The sequence below is a fragment of the Staurois parvus genome, unplaced genomic scaffold (assembly GCF_062004578.1).
Source record: "Staurois parvus isolate SC_StPar_1 unplaced genomic scaffold, SC_StPar_1.0 ptg001747l, whole genome shotgun sequence".
In the NCBI taxonomy this organism is placed as follows: Eukaryota; Metazoa; Chordata; class Amphibia; order Anura; family Ranidae; genus Staurois; species Staurois parvus.
The window spans coordinates 149904-176227 of NW_028319543.1; the positions used below are offsets into that span (position 1 = coordinate 149904).

The following is a 26324-nucleotide window of genomic DNA, read 5'->3' on the forward strand; positions in this document are numbered from 1 at the left end:
AGGTTGCACAATCGTGATCTCGGAGGAGTGGGGTTTGAAGTAAGAATATCCCCTAATGGTGGTGGTAGAGCTGGGGAGCAGAATATCCTTGTTATTCCGTTTAACTGACGCTCATTCCTTGCTACTGTTTCCAGATTTTTGGTCTCAACATTATCTTGGGTTCAGTGACCTTCTGGCCCCTGTTGTTGGGTATCACAGTCCTCCTGGCGATCATCCAGTGTGTCCTTTTGCCATTCTGCCCTGAAAGCCCCCGCTTCCTGCTGATCATCAAGCATGAACAGGACAGAGCTGAAAAAAGTGAGTATTGTTCAATTATTAATATTACAGGAGGTACTGAGGAGTCCACTGTCCTGGGGCCCATATGAGGTCAGGGCACCAAATCATGACTGCTCCTCACCTTTATCCACCAGCAGAATATATCCCAGAGTACATCTCCACTCTAGACTTTCTTCATTCCTTTATCTACCGATTGGCAACTCCCTGGCTTCATGGAGAAATTTCACCTACATTGCTAAAAAGTGTTCATACAGTGCAATATTTCAGATATTAAAAATTATATCTAAGCAATTTTTTTTTTTCGTTTTGGATAGAGTGTTGAAGAGTTAGAACTTCTGTTTTTTTTTTCACTTTCCCAGGATCCCCATTGGGGAGATTCACCCTGGTCTTGGTGGCCATTGTCAACAGAAAGCGTTGGGAGATCCAAAATGTTACATGTGTTAACCATGAAGGAATAAAGGGGAAAACATCCAATGGGGACACCTGTTCCAGTGACAAATTCCTCTCACTTTGGAAAAGTGTCTTCCCACTTCCTTTGTCGGGTCAACAACCTGGCTCTGCTGTTTGGCGTATACATATATATATATATCATATATATATACTGTATATATACACTCACCGGCCACTTTATTAGATACACCTTGCTAGTGCCAAGAAAATCTCCCTCCACACCATGACACCACCACCACTAGCCTGAACCATTGATACAAGGCGGGATGGATCCACCACACCATGACACCACCACCACTAGCCTGAACCGTTGATACAAGGCAGGATGGATCCACCACACCATGACACCACCACCACCAGCCTGAACCGTTGATACAAGGCAGGATGGATCCACCACACCATGACACCACCACCACTAGCCTGAACCATTGATACAAGGCGGGATGGATCCACCACACCATGACACCACCACCACCAGCCTGAACCGTTGATACAAGGCAGGATGGATCCACCACACCATGACACCACCACCACCAGCCTGAACCGTTGATACAAGGCAGGATGGATCCACCACACCATGACACCACCACCACTAGCCTGAACCATTGATACAAGGCGGGATGGATCCACCACACCATGACACCACCACCACCAGCCTGAACCGTTGATACAAGGCAGGATGGATCCACCACACCATGACACCACCACCACTAGCCTGAACCATTGATACAAGGCGGGATGGATCCACCACACCATGACACCACCACCACCAGCCTGAACCGTTGATACAAGGCAGGATGGATCCACCACACCATGACACCACCACCACCAGCCTGAACCGTTGATACAAGGCAGGATGGATCCACCACACCATGACACCACCACCACTAGCCTGAACCATTGATACAAGGTTGATGGATCCATGCTTTCATGTTGTTTACGCCAAATTCTGACCCCACCATCTGAATGTTGCAGCAACCATTCTCCTCTGACATCAACAAGGCATTTTCCTCCACACAACTGCCACTCACTGGATATTTTCTCTTTTTTGGACCATTCTCTGTAAACCCTAGAGATGGTTGTGTGTGAAAATTCCAGTAGATCAGCAGTTTTTGAAATACTCAGACCAGCTTGTCTGGCACCAACAACCATGTCAGGTTCAAAGTCACTTAAATCTCCTTTTATTCCCCATTCTGATGCTCGTTTTGAACTTCAGCAAGTCGTCTTCACCACGTTTAGATGCCTAAATGCGTTTAGCTGCTGCCATATGATTGGCTGATTAGCAATTTGTGTTACCAGAGGGGTACCAAATAAAGTGGCCGTTGAGCGTATATACTGTATATTTCAACTGTCTATTTAACTATTTGCGAGGCCTGAGCTTTAAAGAATTCTCCCTTCCATTTTTATTATTGTGTCCTGCTCCATGTAGTACTTTGTCCTGTCTTCCTATGGGACGACTAAGGCTAGCTACAAACTGGAAACGGGTACCCCTCTTCCCTCCTGTCCAACCACGCAGCTAGCAAGGAGATGGCAGCTTTTAATAATAGCCCTTTCCTCCATCTCCAAGCACTTGCAGTTCAGCTCGCAGGTCTGCCTCTCCGTGAGCTCCTCATGAGATGCTTCTCTTAGGCAAGAACTTGGGAGATGGAAAAAAGTGCTGTTTGTCAAAGCAGCCAACTCCTTGCTACCCACATGGAAGAAAAACATATTTGAAATATATTTTAAAAATATTCTTCCCAAAATATATTGACATATATTTGAAATACTACAATTTTAGCCGTTTTCAATATATTTCCATAAATAAATAAATATATATTGGTTGTCCAGTGGTGGGGTCCTCTCAGGATAGAAAGGGGAGCCTGCAACGGTGATATCAGGACTGAGAGGGACTGGCCGTGCATTACAGCGTCAACACATCCTAAATGAAGAATTATGATACTGCCTTAAATACACCGGAAAAAAAAAAAAACTTCAACAAATGAAAAAAAAAAATTTGTTTTTTTCTCCAAGAAAATTTCACCCAAGCATTTTATTGAGTGGAATTTACAAAATAACTTCCCACATGGAAGAAAAATATATTTGAAATATACTGTATGTCTTTAAAAAACACAAATCTACATTTTTGGAATGCATTTACAAATATATGTAAAAATATATGTTAAAAATGACTTTTTTTATATGTTAAAAAAAATCTGAAGAATATATTTAAAAAATATATATTTTTAATAAATATTTTTCATATAGTTTGTAATATATAAAAAACGCATTTCAACATGCAGTGTGTATATATATATATATATATATATATATATATATATGTGTGTGTGTATTGAGATATATTGAATACGGCCAAAATTGTAGTATTTCAAATATATCAATTTATTTGGGAATAATATTTTTGAATATATTTCAAATATATTTTTCTTCCATGTGGGGAGCTACGTTGTTGGACAAGAAGGAAGAGGGGTGGGAGGGAAGGACTTATTAAAAATATCAGTGAGACTTCTTTCGTTTCCCTCTTGTGAATTACGTAACGGACCACAAACAGTCTACGGAAAAAGTGGTTGCCCCCGGAGGGTTAAAGCCCTAGGCCTATTAGCCAGATTAGCCCATCGCAAACCGCCACTGCCTTGTGTTATTTGTGAGCCCAGTTGACTCTCCGGCTTTTTTTACACAATATTTGGTTTTAGTCTTACAGAACCTTCGACAATCCCACGATGTGTCCGGTGAAATGGCAGAAATGAAGGAGGAAGGAGAACGCATGGCGCAGGAGAAACCCGTGTCCTTCATTGAATTATTCCGCTCCAGGCAGTATCGCCAGCCCATCTTTATCGCCATCATTCTTCAGCTGTCGCAGCAACTGTCCGGGATCAATGCAGTGCGTAACCTCCCTGTCTATCTTCTGAGCCTTTTCTCCGTTTCCTCCAGCTACCTCTTACTATGCAGGCTGGTCAAGCTAAAACGGGAGATGGGGCAGATCAGAGCGGGGTAACTGTTTAGGGCTGCAGTAAGGGGAAGACTGGTAATATTTGACCTGCGGGCAGATACAATCAACTGGACCTTCCATAGTGGGGAGTTTTATGGGGGCCTTTGAGCTGTCCATCTATCATTGGGCCACTGCTGATTGGGCAGGATGCTGTAGACTCCCGGGGGGGGGGGGAGACTGCATGTGTTGTGTCCGCACATTGTGAAGTGTGCACACTGACAGGCAAAAGCCAGGAAAACTATTTGCAGGCAGCATGGGTCAGCTGCTTTGGGCCCCCCAACAATGACTGAGACCTGGGCAGCTGCCCCGTGTTAAAGACGGCTCTGGTACTGGACAGGGGGACCAACGTTCCTCAGTTCTTCCTTTCTGGACAGGTACTGGTGAACCAATGGCCCTCAGCTCTTCCTTTCTGGACAGGAACTGGTGGACCAACGTTCCAAAGCTCTTCCTTTCTGGACAGGTACTGGTGTACCAACAGTCCTCAGCTCTTCCTTTCTGGACAGGTACTGGTGAACCAATGGTCCTCGGCTCTTTCTTTCTGGACAGGAACAGGTGGACCAACGTTCCTCAGCTCTTCCTTTCTGGACAGGTACTGGTGGAAAAATGTTCTTCAGATGTTCCTTTCTGGACAGGTACTGGTGGACAAATGTTCCTCAGCTCTTCATTTCTGGACAGGTACTGGTGGACCAACGGTCCTCAGCTCTTCCTTTCTGGACAGGTAATGGTGTACAAACGTTCCTCAGCTCGTCCTTTCTGGACAGGTACTGGTGGACCAACGGTCCTCAGCTCTTCCTTTCTGGACAGGTACTGGTGGACCAACGGTCCTCAGCTCTTCCTGTCTGGACAGGTACTGGTGGACCAACGGTCCTCAGCTCTTCCTTTCTGGACAGGTACTGGTGGACCAACGGTCCTCAGCTCTTCCTTTCTGGACAGGAACTGGTGGACCAATGTTCCTCAGCTCTTCCTTTCTCTCCTACTACTGAAGATTGCACTTTCCTAAATAAACAGAATAAAAACGATACCTTCTACTGGAGTGCGGAGGAAACTCAGGGGAGGCTCACATGCACTAAAACAAAAATAGACCTTGATTATGTTCCATAGAACTGCGCTAGTTGCAGCGTTTGATAGGTTGCTATTCTACTGCTCACCTTTATATTTCTCCTCTTGCCCTTTCCTATTGAACTGAATGTGTCATCTTCTCCTTGCAGGTCTTCTATTACTCTACCAGCATTTTCGAGCGTGCCAAAGTCCCCAATCCAATCGCCGCTACCATCGGCGCTGGTATTGTGAATGTGGTGTTTACAGTTGTATCGGTGAGTATGTAACACACGACATAGGCTGTCTGCTATGGTAAAATGTTTTTTTCCTCGGTAGCACTACAGCTCAAGGACAGTTCTGGCCTCTTCCATAGTTCTAGCCTATTATACTCTCTCCGTTGACATTAAAGCCATTTTTTCTAGTCTTGGATGAAGAAGGTCAATGGGTTAGTCTTGTATGGATGAAGGGGATCGCTGCTCTCCCATCCAGCCTGTGCAAATAAAGAATTAGGCTCAGCCTACATATCTCTGCTAAACCACGCCCACTGATGCATTTTGCCCCACCCACCAGGGGCTTACTCATGAGTTCCTCTTCATACATACAAGGCTTACTCTCTGGATTAGTATATGGATGCCAGCACCCCGCTTTCTTGAGGATTTGAGGGAGATGCTCCTCTCCTGCTTACGAGCGGCGCCATAAGTATTACCATTTGGTCGCAAGGTTAAAGGGTTCCTTCACTTTTTTCACAAAAAATTAAGAGGTGAACTAACTCACCACACCCCGGATCCTGCTGCACTTGGCTTCTTTGATGATTATCTCCTGCCACATACCAACCAGGGTGGCAGTCGGGGCTACTAACAAATACAATTCACAACCCATAGGCTACTTAGCATCATAATGCTAGCAATGGTGAATGGGCATTGGTCAGCACCGACTCATGACCACGCTGACCAATAAGAAACTTTCTGAGCTTTTTTCGTTCCAGGGCAGCGTCCGAGAAAAAAAAAGGGTACAGAAGAGTGAGGCTTTCAAATGCCCAGACTGCACCTGGGTCCCGTGGTACAGATTTCCCTTTTCCTTTCTATTGTTGGGGCCCAAGAGGAAGGGAAGGGAAATTTCCCTAAAGTGAGAAACGTTTTTACCAGGACAGTTGTCTTAGATAGATGATTTCCACTTCCTGCCATGGTGACAACTTTAACATTTTGAGCGTCCTCTTACTTACTGTCCAGGTGACAAGGGTCATCAGGAAAATTAGGGTGAATCTCCTTATTAGGGACATAGAAAGCAATAAACAGCTAGTGTGTAAATGAAGCAGCACTGTAAGTCATAGAGTCCCAAAAAACCCAAGAAAAAGTCAAAGAGTCCAAAAACAAAAAACTGTTTCTCTATTTTATTGTGAATAGGTGAATTCCCAGGAAATGATTAACCAAATGAATTCTCTTGATTTCTGTCTCTTACAGCTGTTGGTTGTAGACCGGGCTGGACGGCGCACGCTACACCTCACCGGCCTCGGTGGAATGGCCGTATTTGCTATCATATTGACAATTGCTCTTAAGCTTACAGTAAGAACTGGATATTTTATGTTTCTTAGTGGAATTATCTTATTTATTCTGCTTCATCTTTTACTCTTTTCCATTTTCACCTTATCGTCACCTGCCAGACTCATCCAACTTACTAACCGTTCCATATCTGCCATCCATCTCTGCCAATCCCTCCACTGGCCTCCACTCAGTGTCCTCCATCCCTCTCTGCCAATCCCTCCACTGGCCTCCACTCAGTGTCCTCCATCCCTCTCTGCCAATCACTCCACTGGCCTCCACTCAGTGTCCTCCATCCCTCTCTGCCAATCCCTCCACTGGCCTCCACTCAGTGTCCTCCATCCCTCTCTGCCAATCCCTCCACTGGCCTCCACTCAGTGTCCTCCATCCCTCTCTGCCAATCACTCCACTGGCTTCCTCTCAGTGTCCTCCATCCCTCTCTGCCAATCCCTCCACTGACCTCCACTCAGTGTCCTCCATCCCTCTCTGCCTATCCCTCCACTGACCTCCACTCAGTGTCCTCCATCACTCTCTGCCAACCCCTCCACTGACCTCCACTCATTGTTCTCCATCCCTCTCTGCCAATCCCTCCACTGACCTCCACTCAGTGTCCTCCATCCCTCTCTGCCAATCCCTCCACTGACCTCCACTCAGTGTCCTCCATCACTCTCTGCCAATCCCTCCACTGACCTCCACTCATTGTCCTCCATCCCTCTCTGCCAATCCCTTCACTGACCTCCACTCAGTGTCCTCCATCACTCTCTGCCAATCCCTCCACTGACCTCCACTCAGTGTCCTTTATCCCTCTCTGCCAATCCCTCCACTGACCTCCACTCAGTGTCCTCCATCCCTCTCTGCCAATCCCTCCACTGGCCTCCACTCAGTGTCCTCCATCCCTCTCTGCAAATCCCTCCACTGACCTCCACTCAGTGTCCTCCATCCCTCTCTGAAAGCTGGCTTCTTCTCCTCCCCCTCTTGCTGGCTGCAGAGAGAGCCGTACAGGGGATCGGTTCCAGTAATTGTTCCTCCCCCCCCCCCCCCGTCGTGCTGATCCCTGTCCCTGTGCACCAAATGTGTCCCCCTACTGCTCAGGCTCCCCTGTGTGTCCCTTCCCCTGCAGTGCTGCCGGCTTACCCACCACCAACTGCAAGCACTCTATAGGATCCTTCAGGACGGAGGGTGGAGAAAGGGTCTTGTATATATGTCACATTTACCAGGTCCCTCTTTTCCTGAATGAACACAATGAGTAATCGGTACCAATCACTGTGTTCATTCATAACTGAAGCATAGTAAACTGTTTTTTTTGTTTTGGTGGGGGGGGCCCTCAGGTTGGCTGTATGGAGCCCCCGTGGTTTCTAACAGCAGCCCTGAACAAAGCCATGTGATCAAAATGCAGTGGTGACATGGTGACCCTATGATAGACAGGGTAATGGTTAGTGAGCATTAAGGTTAGCAATTCTTCTGATTCTCAATATCTAACGCCATGTTTCTAGGGCTGCACAAAACGTACATACACCACTGGTTACCTCAGGACAGGCTGGGAGGCTCTAACAGGTCAGGGCTTCTGGAGCCCTCCCACCTCTCCAGAAACCTGAGAGCTTTCTGGAGGAGGGGAGGAGGCCCGGATCTGCATGTTTGAGGGACCCTTACCAATCCCCCAACAGGAGGCTGTGTATGGTGACTAGGGCAACCCTCAAATGTTGCAGAAACTGGGGGGAGATGGAATAGATTGAGGAAGGCTGGAATGTGGAGCCTGGGAGGGGACCAGAGGATGGGGCCTACCTACAGACCATTGCAGGAAAAGAAGATCTCTACTGTGACACTCTCTACTGGGTAGGACATCCTGAGCAGCAGTCAAGGCCTGAAGGCAGACACCTACCCACTAAGCTGACAAAAAAGGACAGTGTAAGTTCTCTTACACTCCCTGGTCCGGATAAGGGGAGAGGGCATTAAGGTGCAAGACCCAGTAGCTCCTCATCTGGGACTGCTTGTACTAAATTGGCAGCTTCTTGGGCCCCCTTCCCCAGAGAATACCCTCAGTGCAGCTGTCTGAAGAGTAATAATAATCCAGGGTGGTAGGAGGTACACGCGGAAGAGTCTTTGGAGCTTTTCAAGGACAGAAACTGTTGCTATCCATATTTTTTGTACATAGTTGCTAAGGAATTTGTCCTGAGGTTCTGCAGATCCTCGGGCATCCTACCCCTAGACCCCATCCAAGTTCTTAACTCCTTAAACAAATTACAAAACCAAGCTCAAGGACTGTTCTTTGACTCCAGTGTGCAAAGTGTGGGAAATGCATGTTGCCTGGCCATGCAGAGCATAGGGGGACCCAAATCAAATCAAGCAGCCCTTCGGAGAGTAGTGGTACATTTCTTCTAGTCTGAACCCTGAATACTTCTGACCACGTTTCCACTTTTTTGTGTCTAACCCTTATCTCGGTTTATGGTTCTCTTTAGGAACAGGCCATCGGATGGAGTTATGTGAGCATTGTGTCCATCTACCTGTTTGTGGCTTTCTTTGAGATCGGCCCAGGACCTATCCCTTGGTTCATCGTGGCTGAGCTTTTCAGCCAAGGACCACGTCCAGCAGCTATGGCCGTATCCGGCTGCTCAAACTGGACAGCCAACTTCCTTGTTGGGATGTTATTCCCCTATGCAGAGGTAAGTGAAACGGGATTATGCATGAATCGGTTTGAGGGGAAGCATGCTAATTATCGTAGTCAGCTATATTTGCTAGGGTCATGCCTCTTTCTTGAGTTGTGGAGGTCCACATCTCAACATCGTGTTATTTACTTTAGATCAGTTATAACAGCTCATTTCATTACACACTATGTTAATCATTGTTTTCTTTTTTTTCTGTTTTTGTTTTATTCTATTATTCTGCACTTTTTCACAAAAAGAGAGGATGTGGTCCATACGTCTTCCTCATCTTTGCGATACTTCTGATATTGTTCTTCATCTTCACGTTCTTCAAAGTTCCCGAAACTCGAGGACGGACATTCGAGGACATTGCCAAGAGTTTCCAAAAGTCTAAGGGCCTGGGTCATGGCAGCCGGCGTAACAGTGTGGAGTTGACTGGAGTGAAAGTGCCTCCAGGACAGATGGGGTAGGGGAGAAGTGATGGACGTGCACAAAAACTATACTGTACACAACAGAGAGGACCTTACCCTGGGGACAGCTGGAGCATCAGAGATTAGCAGCAAGTTTCAATGAGCACACAAAGCTGGATTCTCAAATGTTATTGTCAGCTTTTCTTTCATTATGAAGCAACTTTCTGATGTATTTGGATAAAAGAACTGTGATTAGGAATGGCTTGGGAAGATGGTGGACCAAAACCCTGAGAACTTTTATAAACAGTTTCACATATTTAAACTTTTTTGAACTTTGGATAACACAAACCAAGCCTTTGAAAGAACCTCTCTTGTGCTTGACAGTAGCTGGTTTCCTCACCACTCCTAGACTGTGTGGCATAATAGGTGGGACTTTGATACCAGGCAAAGTTAGGGGTGTAATCAGTCCAGTAACAGGCCTAGCCAAGGCTACGGTTTTCTCAAATTTAGATGTTTTCTTAAGTAGCCTACAAAAACGAATCATAGTCATGAGTCAACATATTATAGTTCCAATCAAACATGCTTTATTAGGTCAGAGAGGTATAACAAATTAAACCCACTGGAGGGCTACTGGACATTGTGGTGCAACAACATGCTACGATAAAAGAATGTGGGTCAAAAGACTGTCCATACTGGTGGCATTGGTGTATTTAGATTTTGTGCTGCCCTAGGCAACACAAAAATTGTCTGCCCCCACGGACACCGACCAACAACTCCTCCACCACCCAACCCCTCCCATGGAAGGAACCCCTGCCACCTACCTGGGAGAGCCTTACACTACCCCTCCCCCGGCAATAGAGAGAAAGACATTCATCTTCATCTCCGGACATCCCCGGGAAGGAGATTCAGGCTCTACATACACCATCAAGCAGACCGCAACCTTAGATCCCACCTGGTTCCCGTGGAGCACGTGCCCCTTATTTCATCCCTTCTTCTGGGGGGAGGTGCTGCCCCCCTGAAAAATGCCGCCCTAGGAAAGTGCCTTGTTTGCCTTGTGGTAAATACGCCCCTGACTGGTGGTATGGTACGTTTGGACAAGTGCTCCATCACTGTTTATGAGAAGTTTGCATGACTTCATGATGCTATGGGTTTATACAGTGAGACATTGATGGCATGACAGATGAAGTAACCCATACCCTCACACCAGGGGTGTCAAACTCAATTTCATTGTGGGCCGCTTCAGCATTATTGTTGCCCTTAAAGAGCTGGTTTTATCTGTAAGACTAGATGTCCAGAGCACCCTCCCCACCCCCCCCCTTTACATCAGATGTCAGGAGCCTCCACATCATCTGAAATCAAGAGCTCCCCACCCTCCCTTAGCTCACAGTGCACCCCACCTTGTGGTCGGAGGAAGCTGGGGGGCAAAGCTGGGAAGCAGAAACTGCAGGGTCTGGAGGAAGAGCAGAGGAGGGCTGGATTCTGCTGAATGCTGAGACCAGGGAAAGGGGGGACAAGGGGGGGGGGTGTCAGATGCACAGAGGGGTGCAGGAACAGTAGGAGGAGTTCTGTCCTCCTTTCTGCTGCTGACTGCTGGGATGGGGGGGGGGGGGGGTCTCCGTGGATGCACGGAGAAGCGCAGAATCTAGCAGAGAAGTTCTGTCTTCTTTGCTGAGAAAAGGTGGGGGAAGCAAGGAGGAGGGGTGCTGCAGCTGCAGGAAAAGTTCGAGGGCCACATGAAACGTCTTGGTGGGCCGAATTCAGCCTTACGTTTGGCACGTGTCCTACGCCAGGGCTTAAAATTTCAAGTCTAGACTTACCAGCCAGGCAAAAACCTTACTCTCCACCAGTTGCCCCACCAAACCTTGCCCAGGTCCGCCTCCAACCCTTTTAAAATATTTAGGCCCCAGAGAGCAGCACTAAAACGGCATTGTCGGTTTTATTTAAGGTTGTTTTTTTTTTTTACTCTTTTTGAAATCATTTTGCCCCCAGAGCGCAGCACAAAAAATGTCATTTACAGTTGCAAGAAAAAGTATGTGAACCCCTTGGGATTACGTGGAGTTTTGCATGAATTGGGCATAAAATGTGCTCTGAACGTCATCTAAGTCACAACAATAGAAGAACACAGTCTGCTGAACATAATACTACACAAACATTAGATGTTGCCATGGTTTAATTGCACATAACATGTAAACATTCACAATGCAGGGAGGAAAAAGTATGTGAACCTTTGGACTTAATAACTGGTTGACCCTCCTTTGGCAGCAATAACCTCAACCAAACATTTCCTGTAGTTGCAGATCAGACTTGCACAACGATCTGGAGTAATTTTGGACCACTCCTCTTCACAAAACTGTTTCAGTGTAGCAATATTCTTGGGATGTCTGGTGTGAATCGCTCTCTTAAGGTCATGCCACAGCATTTCAATCGGGTTGAGGTCAGGACTCTGACTGGGCCACTCCAGAAGGCGTATTCTGTGCTGTTGCAGCCATTGTTTTGTTGAATTACTTGTATGCTTTGGGTCATTGTCCTGTTGCATCACCCATCCTCTGTGGAGCTTCAGTTGGCGGACAGATGGTCGTACGTTTTCCTGCAAAATGTCTTGATAAACTCTGGAATTCATTTTCCCATCAATGACAACAATCCATCCAGACCCTGAGGCAGCAAAGCAGCCCCAAACTATGATGCTCCCTCCGCCATGTTTCACAGTGGGGATGAGGTTTTGATGTTGGTGTGCTGTGCCTTTTTTTCTCCACACATAGTGTTGTGTGTTCTTCCCAAACAACTCAATCTTGGTTTCATCTGTCCTCAGTATATTTTGCCAGTAGTGCTGTGGAACATCCAGGTGCTCTTTTGCAAACTTCAAACGTGCTGCAATATTCTTTTTGGACAGCAATGGCTTCCTCCGTGGTGTCCTCCCATGTACTCCATTCTTGTTTAATGTTTTCCTTCTTGTAGATGTGTCAACAAAAATGTTAGCATGTGCCAGAAATTTCTGTAGGTCTTTAGCTGACACTCTGGGATTCTTCTTTACCTCATGCAGCATTCTGCTCTGTGCTATTACAGTCATTTTTACAGGACGACCACGCCTAGGGAGAGTAGCAACAGTGCTAAACTTTCTCCATTTGTAGACAGTCTGTCTTACCGTGGACACATGAACATCAAGGCTTTTGGAGATGCTTTTGTAACCCTTTCCAGCTTCATGCAAGTCAACAATTCTTGATCGTAGGTCTTCTGAGAGCTCTTTTCTGCGAGGCATGGTTCACATCAGGCAGTGCTTCTTGAAACCAGTAAACCCAAAACAGATGTGTGTTTTTTAAGGGCAGTGGGGCTGTCAGCAACACATCCAATATCATCACACTGATTGGAGTCGAGGTTGGCTCACTCCTGGCTCCAATTAGCTCTGGGAGAAGTCATTAAGCTGGGGCCTCACATACTTTTTCCTCCCTGCACTGTGAATGTTTACATGTTATGTTCAATTAAACCATGGCAACATCTAATGTTTGTGTAGTATTATGTTCAGCAGACTGTGTTCTTCTATTGTTGTGACTTAGATGACGTTCAGAGCACATTTTAGGCCCAATTCATGCAAAAATCCACGTAATCCCAAGGGGTTCACATACTTTTTCTTGCAACTGTACCTTAAAATGGTGGGTGTAGGGATGTGCATTGTTGGCAGGTCTCTCCTTCACGTGTCCCCCACGGCAGTGGAGAGCGAGCCTCTCCTCGTGTGCCCCATGGCAGTGGAGAGCGAGCCTCTCCTCGTGTCTCCCTCAGCGGAGGAGAGCGGACCTCTCCTGTACCTGTCCCTCCAGTGTAATGGCGGTGCCAAACAAGTAGCCGGAAGTCGGAAACCGGAAATCGGCTTCAAAACGAGGCTTGGAGCGCAAGTGTCCGCCACCCCCCCTCTGCCAATCCCTTCACTGGCTTCCGATTGCCCAATTCAAAATGCTAACATTGATGTATAAAGCTGTTCATAATACTGCCCCAGACTACATCACCGATATGGTATCCAAATACCAACCAAAACGTACTCTCCGCTCCTCACAGGACCTCCTTCTCTCTAGTTCCCTGGTCTCCTCCTCCCATGCCCGTCTCCAGGGCCTCCCCATCCTCTGGAACTCCCTACCTCAATCCATCAGACTGTCACCTACTCTCCTCACCTTTAGGCGCACCCTGAAAACCCATCTCTTCAGGGAAGCCTACACCACCCCCTGCTAATTGCCGATCTCCTCCACTCTTCCTACCACTCCATCCCCCACAGCTATCTCCTCCTGTACCACCATCCCCTCCCTCCTAGATTGTAAGCTCCAAGGATCAGGGCCCTCAAACCCATCGTGTATTGAATTGTATTGTTACTGTACTGTCTCCCATTATAATGTAAAGCGCTGAGAAAACTATTGGCGCTTTATAAATCCTGTATAATAATAAAAAAAAAAAGTGGAACGCAAATCGATCCCCGGGGCCTGGGGATCGCATTGCAAGCCACCAGCTCCATCAATAAATGTGCAGGGCATATCTGTGCTCACCAGAAAGGAATTTCCCCTCGCATTTGGCGAGCGGGCGAGCGGAATTTTTAAGCCCCGTCCTACGCCATCCAATCAGAATTTGTCTGTCGCTGATTTGACTGCTACAAACCAAAAAGGAGTTCCTGTCTGCCCATCATTAATGGTTCTTCTGCTGAATACCACAGTTAGTGTTCTATGGAATTGTGGAAAACCCCCTTCAAGATTGTCCTGGCTGCGGTGACATCATCGAACGTGACTGTATCATGCGTGAATGTGCACTATAGTTTTGTAAGTCAAAAGGTAAAGTGCAGTAGCCCGTATCAACCAATCAACAATCGTTTTTCATTATTTGCAGTCCTTACAATCTGAAAGCTGGTTGGTACAGGGAACTGCACACCACATGTGTTTTCATTCTATTTAATAAGTCTATATATTGTATATAATGCCGTAAAGTTGAAGAGAATCAGGTTCTTTACTAATAAAAAGGGATATATTAATATATTTATTACAGGTGTAATGTTAAAATATATTTTTCTACATTTTCAATGCTATTAGGTCACTAAAGATCCCTTTGTTACATGGTCTTAATCTATTTCTTTTCCACCTCTCACATGTCCTATGTGTTGTGTATTTTTGTAAAGAGTACCTGTCTCTATGACCACTTGCTATGTAATACTTTCCCAATCCTGGGGTCATTTACTGAGTAAGGGTAATTATGCATATAGAGGGAATTTCTATGGACCTTGTGTTGGCTGCACTATAGTTGGCAATTCGTGGATTTGTTATCTAGAATGATGGGAGAAGAGAGGACAGTCTATACGTCCTTCTGAAAATTAAAGAGCACTATAGTTGCCAATTGGTGGATTTGTTATCTAGAATGCTATGGAGAAGAGAGGACAGTCCATACGTCCTTCTGCGTGGAGATACGACAGTCCATACGTCCTTCTGTGTATGGATGAAAGTCCATACGTCCTTCTGCAAAGTAAAGTGCACTATAGTTGCCAATTGGTGGATATGTTATCTAGAATGATGGGAGAAGAGAGGACAGTCTATACGTCCTTCTGCATAGTAAGGGGCACTATAGTTGCCAATTGGTGGATTTGTTATCTAGAATGATGGGAGAAGAGAGGACAGTCTATACGTCCTTCTGCAAAGTAAAGGGCACTGTAGTTCTCAATTGGTGGATTTGTTGTCTAGAATGCTAGAAGAGAGGACAGTCTATACGTCCTTCTGTAAAGTAAAGGGCACTATAGTTGCCAATTGGTGGATTTGTCATCTAGAATGATGGGAGAAGAGAGGACAGTCCATATGTCCTTCTGCATAGTAAGGGGCACTATAGTTGCCAATTGGTGGATTTGTTATCTAGAATGCTGGGAGAAGAGAGGACAGTCTATACGTCCTTCTGCAAAGTAAAGGGCACTATAGTTGCCAATTGGTGGATTTGTTATCTAGAGTGCTGGGAGAAGAAAGGACAGTCTATACGTCCTTCTGCAAAGTAAAGGGTTAATAATGACCTTGCCGATACCCAATGTCTTCTGCAGGCTAAAAAAGCCATGGCACCTGACACTTCTGGAAGTGTCAGATTCCTGTCCCTTCCCAACTCTGCATTCTGGTCCCTTCCACCGCCCCCCTACATTGCTGCAGGACACCATGGTGATGTAAGGGCCTGAGGAAGGAACCACAGCATGCAGCAGGGGACCAGGCAAGTGTCAGGGGCATGGGCACTGGGTGGAGTAAATATTAATCCTTTACTTTGGAGGTACGATTAAGCTTTCGATGACTGACTTCCAGTATTACGCCTTTGGCAGGACTGGGCATTGATCAAATGCAAAAAAGTTTAAAGCTATGACGCTGCTGGGTCCCCAAGAAAGGAGAAGGTAGTGAAAAAAGGGGGTGTAGGGAATAAATACAGCTGTTTGCAGCCCCTTGAACCAGGTCCTGAGCAAACCTAATGCACATATAGAAGGAAACGAGAAACTAGCCCGTGATCCCTTTAGCTGGGCCCTTAGCTGACTAGTGGACAGCAGAGGGGGGTCAACAGCACCAGATCCCTGAGATCCCACAATGTGTGTATTCACAGTCACTTGTTGAACAACCGGCAGGCTCTCTCAGTGATACCGATCCTAAGCGGCCTCCCTCTCAGTCAGCTTTTAAGAGAACGAGGGCCACTCGTCAGTTCCAGGTGCAAGTCCTCAGGTTGCCCACCTGAGGCCACTTGGCAGCAGGTGCCAGGGGAGGCAAGCCTACCTTGACCCTGGAATGGTGAAATCCACTCCAGGAAGGACACTGAGCCCATGTGCTCCTAGAATATAAATACCAGCTCTCAGCATGCAATTGGGCCATCCTCCCCTGGGATTGGCCAGTGCTGTATGCTGTTCATTTGCCTAGTTCCCATCTAGGTTCTGGAAAGCTCTATTGGCTTCCAGAAGGCAGGAGGAGCTCAAGGCAAACTCAACAGCACCACGGCATCATGAGCAGTCCTGAGTAATAGATTGCAGCACTCTGTTAAGCAGAATTCCAGGGATAAATGTACCTACTAGCTGCCCTGTTAGTCAGAAGAGCAAACCACACTAACTATGTACTTCCTAGCACCTATACTAGGAGGTCGCTACACTATTGGTATCGGCAAGTTATCGGTGAAGTGGCCTTGTGTTGAAGGGTTCAGCAGGCAAGCTGTCTGTGGTGCAGACTTAGGCCAGGAAGCGGCTGGATGCAGAAAGATAAGAGACCGCTGTGATGTGTTGAGCTGCAACACAAGGCCACTCCACAGATGACTTCCGTTACATCGATGACATATTGATTCCATCTATCATCCAGCGGGTGCATTATCTGATTTTGATTTTATAAATACAAACAACTTACACTTAGATGGTGGCGCCCTCTCTTGTTTCCTTCCAAGTTGATGTAATGCAGCCTTTCTCAACTTTTTCCCTAGAGAAACTCCTAAAATGATTTTCAGGTCCATAGTTACATAGTTAGTCTGGCTGAAAAAAGACAAAAGTCCATCCAGTTCAACCATTAAAAAAAAAAGTTATAATCCTATACCCGCAATTGATCCAGAGGAAGGCAAAAAACCCAGCAAAGCACGATCCAATTTGCTGCTGCAGGGGAAATAATTCCTTCTTGATCCCCCAAGAGGCAATCGGATATTGTTTGGCAGGGGCGGACTGACAACTCAAGGGGCCCCCCAGGCAATAGGGGATCATGGGGCCCATGTGTCCTTGCCCAAACTCAAAAAAGCCTATGAAAAAGCCAATGAAAGGTACCAGGGGCATCTCATGGGGCCCCCTACTGAGCCGGGGCGCTCAAATGGTCAGTCTGCCCTGTTCTCTGGATCAACTTTACCTATAAATGTTAGTATCCAGTTATATTCTGTGTATCCAAGAAAGAATCCAGGACTTTCCTACAGCAATCCACTGAGCTGGCCACAACCAAGGTCTCGATGAACCTTTGCTTAAACCAATTCATCAGAGGGCTATGGAAAGAATGTTCCTCACACTGGGGGTCAATAGGAAGAATGCCCCTTAAGCTGGAGATCAATGTCCTACAGACAGCTAAAAAGATAGTTTGTGTCTTGCTGCCGGCACTGCCAAATAGCAATGGTACTAGATCTATGCAATTACCACCAAATGGAAGGTCAATCAGCCACAGCTCAAGGAACCCTTAGAAACTTCTTGAGGAACCCTAGTGTTCCACAGAACCCTTGTTGAGAATAGCTGATCCAATGTCTATGGAGCACCTACAGTCATTGATGGCAGATGTTCAGATTGAGGAAAAGTTATTGGACTGGATGAAACCCCTTTCCAATTGCTATTGCCCCCCCCCCCCCCCCAGTAAGGTGCATTGGTTGGAAGTATTTGTCTTTCCTGCTTATAAGTCTAAAGAAAATTAGTTTTACAGCATGACCATTCCTGTTCAGCCAAACACAACCCAATGGACAGTCGGATCATGCCTACGGGTGGGATCACTTATGATGCAGAGGTAGGCAACATTCAGAACTCCAGTTGTGGTGAAACAACCAATCCCATCACGCCTCTGGGAATCCTGGCAGTGGCTGCATTGGAGTCTTGCAATGCCTCTTGGGACTTGAAGCTCCACAACAGCCGGAGGTCTCAAGGCTGCCAAGGCCTGCTCTAGTGTCTGTGAATTATGCATGACTGTTCAAACCAACTCCAGAGTCTATGTACAAGGAAAGGACCACCAACAGATATTGGAGTGTCTATGGACAGCGTACGTTCTACCAACCGTGCTGCATTATTAGCCATTTTAGACTAAAAGTCTTTATTTATGAGCTGAAGACTTTCAAAATGCCACATCCGAAGAAATAGAACAACAAAAAAAAAAAAAGTAACTGCTACTAGAGGATAATACTAGTCTCAATAATGGATGTTATAGGCGCATCACAATACATAGACAAAATTCAATAAAGTTGATTACAAATACAAATCCTACATAAAAAACATGAAACTGTACATTTTGTGGTAAAGCGTTGCGTAAACTGTTGACACTATATAAATCCTGTATAATGATTGTAACGGAACCAGGGGCGGACTGACCATTTGGAAACACGGGCACTGCCCGAGGGCCCAGGGTCAGTAGGGGGTCCCATGAGATGCCCCTGGTACCTTTATCATAGGCTTTTTTGAGTTTGGGCAAGGACACAGGGGCCCCATGATCCCCTATTGCCCGGGGGCCCCATGAGTTGTCAGTCCGCCCCTGAACGAAACCGACCCCAGACTGCACTAGGGTACTACCATTAGACTACCGCTTCCCCGTCCGAACACCGACCACAGACACCACAGCCGACCATACAAGACGAGACGACACCGGTCTTGAAGTAAACCAGAAGATAGACTAGTTTATTTTAACACAGATACAAGATATATACATTCAAGGGAACAACCCCCCCCCCGCATAGTGACACAGGGTGGGGCAATCTACATTTAGTAACAAGAGATACACCAGCAGACAGTCCCATCAGGGGGGAGGGCTGCTGGAGACACCCCCCACCAAGCCAATACACATAAACACATACATCCCATAATAGTTTGCTCCCAAGCAAGATGCACAATAGAACAATGGGATGCAACCCCCTGGCATTAAACAATCCACAACCCCCCACCCCAATATTAGGACAGATCACCCTGTACCCCTAACAGGCACAGGGTGACTTACACATAATAGGGAGATGGGGAGCTGAGACAGGGGTCTCCCCACCTCTCCAAAGTGAGCCGGGTTCCATGGGGCCCCCACCCAAAGTGACTCCAGTCACTAATAATATCGAAATATCCTCTACTGGATTGCTATACCAGCTAGCCTGAAATTATCAGCACACTAATATATAATGTAACATGTATAGGTGCAGGCATGCTCGTCCAAATCCAGATACATGCAGCAATGCGTTTCGCAACTAATCCCTTCCTCGGGACAGCGAGGGTATGTAGACACAAACCAGAGTGCAATGTAGCACCAAGTAGTCTGGCAGGCGGACACAGAGGCAGAGCAGAGGTGAAGGAATGGGAAGCAGAGGGCTCCTCGTCACTGGTGTACTATCTGCAAGGATACTCAGTGTGCACCCCCGCCGAATGGGTCACCATAAGAAAGGGATATCTCCGTATTCAAAATATATTTGCTGAAGTCCAAATACAAAGATATATACACCAAGATCTTTGATGGTTATACCCAAAGTACCCAAGGGGCACTAGAGATCATTTACTGCTTCAAGTTCAGATTGGAATATACACGATGACAACCAGCAAGCTGAAGGATCCTGAAAGCCATATGTATTCAATACATACAGTACATTGCTAAAAGTATTGGGCCCACCCTCCAAATCATGTGATTCAGGTGTTCCAATCCCCTCCAAATCATGTTATTCAGGTGTTCCAATCCCCTCCAAATCATGTGATTCAGGTGTTCCAATCTCCTGAATCACACCAATGGTCACTATACAGTACTCCTGATCCTCGACCTCTCTGCGGCTTTTGACACGGTTGACCACCCCCTCCTCCTCAAAAAACTACACTCTCTTGGCCTCAGAGACTCCGCCCTCTCCTGGATCTCCTCCTATCACAGCGCTCCTTCAGTGTTACCTATAACGCTGCCTCCTCCTCTTCACTCCCCCTCTCTGTAGGGGTCCCTCAAGGTTCTGTCCTCGGACCCCTTCTCTTCTCCATCTACACCTCCTCCCTTGGCCAACTCATACACTCTCATGGCTTCAACTATCATCTCTACGCCGATGACACACAAATCTATTTCTCTACCCCTCACCTCACCCCTTCAGTCTCCTCTCGTATTGCAAGCCTACTAAGTGGCATATCGGCATGGATGTCACTCCACTTCCTCAAACTCAATCTTTCCAAAACTTAGTATTCCCCCCAGCCCGCGCCCCCACCCAACTTCTCCATCAAGACCAACAACACCACCATCAGTCCCTCCCCTCATACCAGGGTACTAGGTGTCATCCTAGACTCCAATCTGTCCTTTCAGCCCTAAATCCAATCACTGACCAACTCATGTAGACTTCACCTCCGCAACATCTCCAAGATACGCCCGTTCCTACTTCGGAAACCACTAAGCAACTCATTCACTCCCTTATTATATCACGCCTTGACTACTGTAACTCCCTCCTCACTGGCCGACCTCACCGCAGGCTATCCCCTCTTCAGTCTATCATGAATGCTGCTGCCAGACTCATTCACCTTACTAATCGTTCTGTATCTGCCACCCCTCTCTGCCAATCCCTCCACTGGCCTCCACTCAGTGTCCTCCATCCCTCTCTGCCAATCCCTCCACTGACCTCCATTCAGTGTCCTCCATCCCTCTCTGCCAATCCCTCCACTGGCCTCCACTCTGTGTCCTCCACTGCTCTCTGTCAATCCCTCCACTGGCCTCCACTCAGTGTCCTCCACCCCTCTCTGCCAATCCCTCCACTGGCCTCCACTCTGTGTCCTCCACCCCTCTCTGCCAATCCCTTCACTGGCCTCCACTCAGTGTCCTCCATCCCTCTCTGCCAATCCCTCCACTGGCTCCCAATTGCCCAATGGATAAAATTCAAAATGCTAACACTGACGTATAAAGCCGTTCATAACACTGCCCCAACTTACAAAACCGATCTGGTCTCCAAATATCACCCAAACCGTCCTCTCCGCTCCTCACAAGACCTCCTACTTTCTATCTCCCTTGTCTCCTCCTCCCATACTCGTCTCCAGGACTTCTCCAGGGCTTCCCCCATCCTCTGGAACTCCTTACCCCAATCTATCCGACTATCGCCTACTCTGCTCACTCTGAAAACCCATCTCTTCAAGGAAGCCTACCCCACCCTCAGCTAATACTGGAATCCTCTACTCTTCCAACCAGTCCCTCCCCCACAGTTATTACCTCCTGTATTATCTCCAAGATTGTAAGCTCCAAGGAGCAGGGCCCTCGAACCCCTCGTGTATTGTATTGTTACTGTACTGTCTTGTGTACTGTCTCCCTCCATAATGTAAAGCTCTGAGCAAACTGTCGGCGCTATATAAATCCTGTTTATTAATAATAATAATAATAATAATCCCCTCCATGGACACAGGTGTATACAATCATCCCCTAGGCATGCAGACTGCTTCTACAAACATTGGTGAAAGAATGGGTCGCTCTCAGTAGCTCAGTGACTCCAAGCGTGGTCCCGTGATAGGTGGCCACCTGGGCAATAAGTCCATCCGTGACATTTCCTGGCTACTAAATATTCCACGCTCAACTGTTAGTGGGATTATAACAAAGTGGAAGCAACTGGGAACAACAGCCACTCAGCCACCAAGTGATAGGCCACGTCACATGACAGGGCGGGGTCAGCGCATGCTGAAGCGCACAGTGCGCAGAAGTCGCCAACTGTCTGCAGAGTCAATAGCTAAAGACCTCCAAACTTGGTGTGGCCTTCAGATGAGCCCAACAACAGTGCGTAGAGAGCTTCATGGAATGGGTTTCCATGGCCGAGCAGCTGCATCCAAGCCTTCCATCACCAAGTGCAATGCAAAGCGTTGGGTGCCATGGTGTAAAGCACGCCGCCACTGGACTCTAAAGCTGGGGAAAGGTGTTCTCTGGAGTGACCATTCATGCTTCTCTGTCTGGCAATCCGATGGACGTGTCTGGGTTTGGCGGTTGCCAGGAGAACGGTACTTGCCTGACTGCATTGTGCCAAGTGTAGAGTTTGGTGGAGGGGGGATTATGGTGTGGGGTTGTTTTTCAGGGGTTGGGCTTGGCCCCCTAGTTCCAGTGAAGGGAACTCTTAAGGTGACATTTTGGACAATATCATGCTCCCAACTTTGTGGGAAGAGTTTGGGGATGGCCCCTTCCTGTTCCAACATGACTGCCCACCAGTGCGCAAAGCAAGGTCCATAAAGACATGGAGGAGCCAGTTTGGGGTGGAGGAACTTGACTGTCCTGGACAGAGTCCTGACCTCAACCCCATAGAACACCTTTGGGATGAATTAGAGCGGAGACTGTGAGCCAGGCCTCCTCCCCCGACATCAGTGCCTGACCTGACAAATGTGCTTCTGGAAGAATGGTCCAACCTTCCCATAGACACCCTCCTAAACCTTGTGGACGGCCTTCCCAGAGGAGTTGAAGCTGTTATAGCTGCAAAGGGCGGGGCCAACTCAATATTGAACCCTATGGACAAAGACTGGGAGGCCAATAAAGGTCATGTGTGTGGAAAGGGCGGGGCCAACTCAATACTGAACCCCACCGACTAAGACTGGGAGGCCAATAAAGGTCATGTGTGTGGAAAGGGCGGGGCCAACTCAATATTGAACCCTACCGACTAAGACTCGGGGGCCATTAAAGGTCATGTACTTGTACCAATACTTGGGGCAATATTGTGTATTTATATCCTTTGAACAGACTCACAGTTTGGTATTTCCACTTATACCCAGAAGTCAACAGGTCCAGTTACTCCGCCTGGCCCCTGAAAGTCTCCAACCAAAATGCCAACCTAAAAGTCTTATTGCCCCTTTATCTCATGGATGATATAATTCGGGTTTCCTGGTCCTTTATCAAAACTCAAAAACAAAAATGGAATACGTTGCATCCTACCAGTCCTTACATATGGTGGCTCCATTTATGTTCTTCTTTCAGGTTTTTTTTTCTTTTATTCTCCCCTGGTGATCCTGCCAGTAGTACACATCCTGTCCTAGGGTGACAACACTCACTGTACTGTATTTGTAGAGGAGTAATGTTGTCACCCTAGGCTGCTCTCCTGATTTGAACTACAACCACACCCTCCTCTCCTCCCTTACGTAGGGTCTTCTATAGCTCACACCACGTACCTAGGAAAGACGGTAACACCGCTTGATCTGTCCATTCAGTGCACACGAAGATACAGGGACACTGGATTTCTGGCAGGATCAACAGATGTCTTTATTTTGGGAAAAAAAAAAACAAATGTAGCCACCGTCTATTACATATTTGTTCTTGGGTGTAGATCTAGGCATTGGTCGGGCCTACTGCATGATAGCAATGTGCTCGGTGGAGTTATGGAGGTCCTCTTGTCCCATTGGATGGCATTAGAAAGCCTGCAGCTCCTAAAGGGGCTCATTCACCAGATGGGTTGCCATCAGGGCATTTTTTTCTCAGAAAATAGGTGCAGGAACTCCCCCTTTCTGAGTCACTTCTGGTCTCCGCCCCCCTACCCACCTCCCAGTACCGCCCCTTTTAGAGAATACAGAGCCAAGTATCTTTTTTTGGTGCCAAGTCATTTGTATAGAATTTGTTAATGTTAACAGGAAAAGCAGTAAATTAGATCCCCCACAGCCAGTAGCAAAAGGCCCCCCCCCCCAGCAACAATAGACCCCCTGGCAACAATAGACCCCTGGAAGCAAAAACCAATGTTCCAGCAGCCAGCATCATTAGACTCTCCAACAGCCAGCAACAATAGACCCCTCCCTCAACAGTAGATCCCTTTCAGCAATAATTGCCCCCCACAAAAAGAGGCCCTCCAGTAACAATTGGTCTCACAGCAGCCAGCGACAATAGACCCCTCCCTCAACAGTAGATCACTTTCAGCAATAATTGCCCTCCACCCAACAAAAAGAGGCCCTCCAGTAAAAATGGATCTCCCAGCAGCAAGCAACAATAGACCCCTCCCTCAGCAGTAGATCCCTTTCAGCAATAATTTCCCTCACCCAAAAAAAAGAGGCCCTCCAGTAACAACTGGTCTCACAGCAGCCAACAACAATAGACCCCTCCCTCAACAGTAGATCACTTTCAGCAATAATTGCCCTCCACCCAACAAAAAGAGGCCCTCCAGTAAAAATGGATCTCCCAGCAGCAAGCAACAATAGACCCCTACCTCAACAGTAGATCCCTTTCAGCAACAATTTCCCCCACCCAACAAAAAGAGGCCCTCCAGTAACAATTGGTCTCACAGCAGCCAACAACAATAGACCCCTCCCTCAACAGTAGATCACTTTCAGCAATAATTGCCCTCCCAGTCAACAAAAAGAGGCCCTCCAGTAACAATAGATCTCACAGCAGCTAGCAACAATAGACCCCTCCCTCAACAGTAGATCCCTTTCAGCAATATTTGTATTTGCCCCCCAAAACAATATAAGCCCCAGAGAAACAATAGCCCCCCCCCCCCCACCAACAACAGCAATAAACCTCCCCAGCAACAATAGACTGTCATGCAAAAAGAGATGCCCTTTAGCAACAATAGATCTCACAACAGCCAGCGACAATAGACCCTTCTCCCAACAGCAGATCCCATCCAGCAACATAATACCCCCCAGAAACAATAAACCTCCCCAGCAATAGACCCCCATGCAAAAATAGATCCCCTCCAGCAACAATAGATCCCCCAGCAGCCAGCATCAATAGACCCTCCAGCATGACTCAGCACTCCATGCCATTACATACATTCAGTGCTGGTTCTCCCATTGAAAAAAAGCATTTATACAGAATAGACTGAATCAGGAAAATACCACATTACAGCCACTAGATGGGGCTGATGATCATAAGAAATATGTATTTATTCCCTATGATCATCATCCCCATCTAGTGGCTGTAATGTGGTATTTTCCAGGCGTTTGGTGTAATTTAATAATGGTACAAAGCAGGGGCGGACTGACCATTTGGAAACTGGGGCAGTGCCCGAGGGCCCGGGGTCAGTAGGGGGCCCCATGAGATGCCCCTGGTACCTTTTTCATAGGCATTTTTGAGTTTGGGCAAGGACACAGGGGCCCCATGATCCCCTATTGCTCGGGGGCCCCATGAGTTGTCAGTCCGCCCCTGGTACAAAGGACACAATAACCCACAGCAATACCTTTTCATGTTCATGATTGGATGTCAGATTATTACAAGCTGCTGTTTGCGTATCATTATCTGGCACCAAGCCGTCAGTAGCAGGTCCTTTGAGTCCTGTAAGTTGGGAGGTGGGGCCTCCATGGATCGGACTTGTTTTTCCAGCACATCCCACAGATGCTCAATTGGATTGAATTCTGGAGAATTTGGAGGCCAAGTCAACACATTGAACTTCCTCAAACCATTCTTGAGTTCATCAGACCAGGCCACCTTCTTCCATGGCTCCGTGGTCCAGTTCTGATGCTCACGTCCCCATTGTAGGTACTTTTGGCGCAGCATGGGCACTACACAGCCCCGTACACAACAAACTGCGATGCTCTGTGTGTTCTGGCACCTTTCTATCAGAACCGGCATTCGCTTTTTTTTTTAGTAATTTGAGCTACAGGAGCTCTTCTATTGGATCGGACTACACGGCCCAGCCTTCACGCCTCCATCAATGAGCCCTTGCACACAGGACCATGTCTTTTGCCACACTGACTTATGAAGGTCGGTGTTCCCCGTGACTGTGCATGCAGCCCTGTGCTGCCATCTGTTGGCGTGTGTCTTGAAACTTTTAGATACCACCTTGTATAGGTCTATGGCTCAGTGCAGCTAACCTGGAGGAAAAGCCGCAGGTGCACTGCGCTGCACCCCTGCATCAGTGTGTGACTTACGAAGGTCAGTGTTCCCTGTGACTGTGCTGCCATCTGTTGGCGTGTAACAAAACTAGTCTTGAAGCTTTTAGATACACCTTGTATAAGTCTATGGCTCAGTGCAGCTAACCTGCAGGAAAGCCGCAGGTGCACGGCGCTGCACCCCTGCATCAGTGTGAGACTTATGAAGGTCGGTGATCTCCGTGACTGTGCATGCAGCCCTGTGCTGCCATCTGTTGGTGTGTTACAAAACTAGTCTTGAAACTTTTAGATACACCTTGTATACAGTTGTGTCCAAAATTATTCAACCCCCAATGCTGTAAAGGGGTTTAGGGACTATAGTGTACATTTGGAATTGTATTCAGAATCAAATCCTACAAGGACGTTGTAACTACCCAAATGCAACTAAAATGACATCAATTGTTTATGTAATACAGTAGTAAATGGTTCTTATGTGGTTTCTTCATTGCCACAATTATTCAACCCCTTAAAGACTACCACTCTGAAGAACAG

General features: G+C 47.1%; 1 protein-coding gene across 1 annotated transcript in view; it reads left to right on the top strand.

The window, feature by feature from the left end:
- Positions 1-10839, top strand: part of LOC149434522 (solute carrier family 2, facilitated glucose transporter member 3-like) — a 28044-nt gene extending 17205 nt beyond the window's left edge. Inside the window, exons 5-10 of the mRNA XM_089663683.1 lie at positions 135-297; positions 3417-3604; positions 4921-5025; positions 6211-6312; positions 8745-8948; positions 9188-10839. Coding sequence (XP_089519809.1) covers positions 135-297; positions 3417-3604; positions 4921-5025; positions 6211-6312; positions 8745-8948; positions 9188-9397 — 972 coding nt within the window. The 3' untranslated portion in view covers positions 9398-10839. The remainder of the gene's footprint in view (positions 1-134; positions 298-3416; positions 3605-4920; positions 5026-6210; positions 6313-8744; positions 8949-9187) is intronic.
- The last annotated feature ends 15485 nt before the right edge of the window (positions 10840-26324 follow it).